The 6,226-nt window shown below is 34.0% G+C and overlaps 1 protein-coding gene across 1 annotated transcript; it reads right to left on the bottom strand.

Annotated features, from left to right (window-relative positions):
- Positions 1-282: 282 nt before the first annotated feature.
- Positions 283-4,471, bottom strand: LOC111786160 (protein NETWORKED 4A-like). The gene is made up of 4 exons (XM_023666500.1): positions 4,282-4,471; positions 4,023-4,134; positions 932-2,269; positions 283-397 (listed from the first exon to the last, which is right to left on the bottom strand). The coding sequence occupies exons 1-4, from the start codon at positions 4,294-4,296 to the stop codon at positions 372-374; spliced, it is 1,491 nt and encodes a 496-aa protein (XP_023522268.1). The 5' UTR covers positions 4,297-4,471; the 3' UTR covers positions 283-371.
- Between the last annotated feature and the right edge of the window lie 1,755 nt (positions 4,472-6,226).

The following is a 6,226-nucleotide window of genomic DNA, read 5'->3' as shown; positions in this document are numbered from 1 at the left end:
AGCATGCCTTCTAATTAGTAGCCTAATATCCTAATCGACCTTTAGAAGTATTGCTTGAAAAATAATCCATGTGACAACTTACTTGGATGTCGACTTCCCGAGCTCGATTACAGTCTTCAGAAAATTCAAAATTTCCTTAAGTTCCTCCATTCATGAATCATGTCAGTTTCTTCTTCTTCTCTTCTGTTATTTATTTATTTTTGTTGTACAAATGTGGATATTAAATATGTATAGTTTATCATGAGGGCACTTACTGACATATCGACGCAGAATTCATTCAAAGTTCTTCGGTGCAACCCTTCCTTTAACAACTAATCTCTGCTGTCCATCAAGAGATCCACTGGTTCCCAGTTCGGCCAATAAGAAAGCCATTATATGGTCTGGCTGCCGATGCATCCTATTTGATTTTCATTTGTAGAGAGAGTCCAGTTCCACAGATAAGCAAATAGTTCAATTTAAACCAATACTTGAACAAGACAACGTTGTTTTTCAAAGCATGGAATACCATATTCATAATTCTGATTTAAATAAAGATAAAAGAGCAGCAGGTAGGCGTTGGACAAAGCTTCAATAACCAACAATGCTGCCAGTTAAAATGCTTCAATCTATAACTCAGCTTGTAAAGCTCTAAAGTAAGGAGTTCGACTCTTGACACTGGACCATGTGAAAACAAAACGTAGGACATTCGGCGCAAGGGCGCTCGATCAATGAGCTATTATGCACTTTCTTTCTAGGGTGACCATCTACAGCTAGCCATTGGACAAGCACCCATTTATTGTTACTCTAAACAATTACATACACATCATTTTTTAACAAACAGATAACCTATCATGATCCAATATACAGTTGACTGTTGCAGACTCTATATTAACAGACTTTTCAAGATTGGAATTTAACAATTTCAAAATCAAATACTAGAGTCATGACTTGCCTTGAGATGCGAACCCGAGATCCCGCTTTTGACTGATAAAAACTTCTCTAAGCATATGATATCCACTCCTGTAATGCTCAATTGAAAAACATAGTTGCCTTATAGCCTCTCTTTTTTCCTCTGCTCCTTCCATTATCACTACTCTTTGCCTCTCCACCTTCCCTTCTAGTTCCACACGTTCCCTTTCCAATTTTTGCACAAGCTTGCCTTTAGAGCTCAAATTCTCTTTTAAAGTAATAAGTTCTGCGTGGAGCTGATCTCTTTCAGATTGGAAGCCGTTGTGGCCACTTATAAGATTCTCAATCTCGCGGTTAAGTCTCTCCTTCAGATCCTCCTTTTCTGTCTTGACTTTTCTGATCTCATCCTCCAACAGAGCTTGTTCCTTAGGTGGCTGAGATATTTCAGCCGTAATCGTTACATTCTCAGGAAAAATTTTATGCTCAGCATTAGATACTGCAAGTTTAAGATCTCTAGCTTTCAACCTTGAAATTCTTTCTTGGAGCTCGGCGACCGCTCTTCTATCTGCACTCACCTTGTCCTTCCATGTGTCAGTATCTTTTCGAGCAGCTTCAAGCTCATCCGGCAAATGGCAGATTTTCTCTGGTGCTTTATTGTTCTCAAGTTCAAATTTTAATTTAGAATGTTCTTTCTGCGAGTTCTCAAGTTTTTCCTTTGTAATTCTTAGCTCTTCCACTAGAATCCCATCCTCATGCTTCTGAGTATCTGCCATTGTAGCGGACACTGACTCAGCCTGCAAATCCTTGGTCAATTCTGATAGCACATTCTTCTGGTGCTCACTTTTCAACCTCATAACTTGAATGTCTGAATTTTCATCTGTTGCCGCTTTGAATGGAAATGAACATTCTTCTGCATTATCCTCCTTCATGTGGAGCTGTTCTTTAGCCTCTCTCAGCTCATTCTCCAATTCCATCATCTTCCTGTTCAGTCCTTGTTCACCATCTGAATAATTGTACACAGAGGAATCATCAGATCCAGGTTCAGAATCTGTGAAAAAAGATGAATCATATCCTTCCTTTTGGCAAGTATCAGAGTTGCTGCCACCAGATCCAAGGAAGACATCAAAGCCAGCAGCTCGTGGCTCAGAGATAAGATCACAGATATCAGAGCCGTGGGATTGTAGATCTGAAGGGATATTTCTTCGGAGCTCTCCTGTGACATGATCATAACGCTCAACAAGGGAACGGTATGTGGTGTAGAACTCCCAAATGTAAGAGATCATCACTGGCCTCTTCTGATAATACATCTCAGCCTTCTTGGCAAATGAATCTGCATCCTCTTCTATTAGCCTCAACATATGTTTGATGCTGCGGTCCATGTCTAACATCAATAATGATCGTTTTGTCAATTTTTTGCTTAGCATTTTGATGAAAAATTTACATGGGCTTTCGCCAATCGTTGAGTTGCAATAATAAAAAATGGAGATTGTAAAACTAACGAAATAAAATTCGTGTAGATAGAAGGAAGAAGCTAAATTTTTGCAACTGCTCCCCATCTTCCCAGATTTAACCCCACCCCTTTTGAAATATGAATTGAAAATGGAGACAACGGTTGAATCACATCAAAAATACCTTTTAATTTTCAAAAAGTGTTTCAAAAACACTATTGAGCTTTCAAAATTAATACCTAAAGCTTCAAAAACACCCATTTTTTTAAATAGTTAAAAAATATCCACATTATAAGTATTATGTACGAAACTATTACTACCCTGCTTAAAAAATACTTATGATTAAAAAGTTTGGAAGTATACATAGAGGGTTTCTTTTGAACTTTTTTTCATAAAGATTAAAGGTGTACTTTTAAAATTTCATGGATATCTTTTTAAACATGGTACTATACCGAAGAGTATTTTTGAACATTTTAAAAAGCTCAAGAATATTAATGATACTTTTTAAAGTTCTTAACGGTTTCGATTCAAAATTAATGACAATGGTATTTTTTTTTTATTTTTAAGTTTAGAGATATTTTTGAACTCAATTATGAAGTTAGGGGTATTTTAATTTAGCCGAAAGAAAACACCTAATAATACCTTCGTCATTTTTAGCACTCTCAAAGAAAACGAACACAAAAGAGGGTTAGAAGCTCTATTCATATTGGTAGTTGACAAGTCCTTATTTCTATACATTTTGCATTTGTTGTACTAAAAATTTAAAACTTTAAAACTTTATTTGAATTTAAATGCCTCTCTTTTCTAATAATTATTAGTCTACTGTTTAACAATAAAATAGTTAAAGATAACAAGATGAAACGGTACAAATGTGGAAACTTTTCTAACCCAAAAAATAGAAGATTATATTAAAGATATCTTTATATAGTTACGGTTAAATTATTAAAAATACCTCTAAATGGAATTAAAGGGTATTCAAGAAATAAGGAAAAAAAATTGAAATGAAGATTTATTGAATTATTTCAAAGGGAGATGATTTATTCCGCATATAAACAATCATGTTTCTATCCTAATAAAAAAAAAAAAAATTTGAAATTTTTTTGAAAAATTTAAAGGATATCAATGAATATTTTTGAAACATGGGTTACCAGTAATATTATTTTAAAAAATAATTAAGGAGTTTTTTTTTTTTTTTTTTTTTTTAAGGTATTACAAAATTAATATAAAAGTATTTTTTTAATTTTTTTTTAGTTTAAGAGTATTTTTTATTTTTTAGTTTAAAGAAATTATTGAAAATTTAAAGGTATTTTTTTTATTAATTTAGTTCTCATTTTCTAAATATAAATAAATAATATTATATGTTAGATGAATACTACTCTCCACAATGGTATGATATTGTTCGCTTTAGCATAAGCTCTTTCATACCTTCATTTTGTGCCTTCCCAAGGCCTATCTGTTAAATTAGGGAATGTTCATAAATTTATAATCAAATAATACATTCTCTCCATTAGTACAGACTTTTAGAAAAGTCTGAAACAAAATCATGAGAGCTTATAGCGTAGAGAGTTGCATTCATCTAAGATTATGAAAAGTCCGAAACAAATTGAAATGCTGTAAAGTTATGAAACGCATGGATCGAATGACCTAAAACAGAATTGAGTAGAGAAGAGAAAAGAAGTAACTAACCCTCGAGATTCTCCCGGAGCCATCTAGAATTTTTGGGGCTGATGTGACCTTCCCACCACCATGAATGAGACTTCCTCGACTCCGCCTTCGTCAACTCACCATTGCTCGGAGGCTGAGAACAACAAAAACGCACACACGCAGCACAATGAGATAGAAGCGCTCGAATGAGGCAATCGCAGGCCATGGAATAGAATCTAAAATTAGGTCGTTTAAGTGCGAATTTCAGTCGGAGAAGAGAAATGGCGACAGGAAATCGTACCGTAGGGTTAGCCATGGAGCCGTAGAAAGCCTGGAGTTGGGCGTTCCTTCACTCGGAGAGAGGATCGCTGCAATCTGAAACTGAAACTGAAAAAATACGATCAGAAATCGAGGCGGCAGCGGCAGTGCAGGGTGTTGGTGCAAGCAGTGGGGCGGGGCGAGGATTCGACTGGTACAACTCTGGTCCACATTGCAACCTTCCCTCGTCTTCTCCTTTAATAATAACGGTATTAATTAATTAATTAATTAATTATCATTTCCTTGTTACACGACTCTCCACAATGGTATGTTATTGGCATGAACTCTCACGGCTTTGTACCAANACCTTCCCTCGTCTTCTCCTTTAATAATAACGGTATTAATTAATTAATTAATTAATTATCATTTCCTTGTTACACGACTCTCCACAATGGTATGTTATTGGCATGAACTCTCACGGCTTTGTACCAATAGTATTCATCACTTATAAACCCATGATCATTCCCTAAATTAGCCTATGTGAGACTTTCATCATCCAACACCTCCCCTCGAACAAAGTGGGTCTCCCCTTAATCGAGGCCCAACCCCTTTGGAGTCTTAGTCATTTTTTACTGCCTTCGAGTAGGCTTGACTCCTTCTTCTTTTAGAGTTATTTGTTCGATATTTGAGGATTGGGACTTGACTTCTTTTTCTTTTAGAGTTCTTTGTTCGATATTTGAGGATTTACCAATATATTGGTACGACTAAGTTTAGGGCATGGCTCTGATACCATATTAGACGAACACAACTCTCCACAATGGTATGATATTGTCCACTCTGAGCATAAGCTCTCATGGTGCTTCATCTCGAATGGAATTAGTATTCGTCACACTTATAAACTCATGATCATTCTCTAAATTAGGCTAGGTGTGATTTTCATCATCCAACCTTCCTAATGTGATCATGGATTTGAAGCCAGAAGGGTATAATTGGAAATGAAATACAAACAATAATCACAAACTAAGCTAAATTAATAAAAATAAATAATTTTGTCAACTTTCAAATACTATTCTTAAAATAAATATATAGTTTTTGTTAAAAAAAAAAATCCTTAAAATTGTTTAAAAAATGGTTAATTTCATTAATGGCTTTAAAATTAGATATATTTTAGTATATACAAGGAACTGTTCATACACTATAAAAATATAAATATGAATATTTCCAAAAATAATATTAAGGTGTAGATAGATGGTTTTTATCTATAATTACTTTTTAATTTTTTTAGAAGTTTATGGATATTTTTTTTAAGTTGAAGGGTATTATTGGAATTTTAAAAAATGAATGCGAGTAATATTTAGAATGAGGGTATTTTTATTTAATTTAAACTAAAAAAAACTATGAGACCGAGAGAGATTTAAAATTGAAGGGTATTATTGAAATTTTAGAAAGTTGATATGAAGGAGGGTATTTTTATTTAATTTAAACTAGAAAACTAGGAGAGAAGGTGGGGGGGAGAAGAAGCTTAAATGACGATAATACCCTTGGGATGTTGACTTTACATGCTGTCATTCCACGAAACTAGGATTGTGAGTATTATATAAATGGAACATGCAGAACACACAATTATGTTTTGTTTTTTTAAAGCTTTTCGTCCACCCTTACGAAAAATGTGGTTTTCCTCACTATAAAAACACACATTTTCTATATATTATTTTAAATACAAACAATAAATTAAATTAATAACCGACAAAATTATTATAATAGATTAGTTAAAGAACATAGAATTCTCACATAAACTAAGAACGTAAAAGAGAGTAGGAGCTTCCCGTCAATTACACGGGACTTTTTGACACTACCCCTTTGTTTTATCGAGAATAGGGAGTGAAAAGATTTTTCTCAATTAGCTAAATAATTCCGATGACAAATTAAATTTCTTATCCTCATCCTCATCCCCATCCCCATCCCCTTTTTATATATATATATATATA

Source organism: Cucurbita pepo, unplaced genomic scaffold, assembly GCF_002806865.2.
Source record: "Cucurbita pepo subsp. pepo cultivar mu-cu-16 unplaced genomic scaffold, ASM280686v2 Cp4.1_scaffold001118, whole genome shotgun sequence".
NCBI lineage: Eukaryota > Viridiplantae > Streptophyta > Magnoliopsida > Cucurbitales > Cucurbitaceae > Cucurbita > Cucurbita pepo.
This window is presented reverse-complemented; position numbering and strand designations above follow the sequence as displayed.

What these genes read in the sequence shown, in the direction of transcription:
- LOC111786160 (XM_023666500.1), bottom strand. An exon ending in GCTCCGGGAGAATCTCGAGG is followed by an intron (nt 2,270 to 4,022) that starts GTTAGTTACTTC and finishes TATTGATGTTAG; the next exon opens with ACATGGACCGCAGCATCAAA. An exon ending in TCTCGGGTTCGCATCTCAAG is followed by an intron (nt 398 to 931) that starts GCAAGTCATGAC and finishes AAAATCAAATAG; the next exon opens with GATGCATCGGCAGCCAGACC.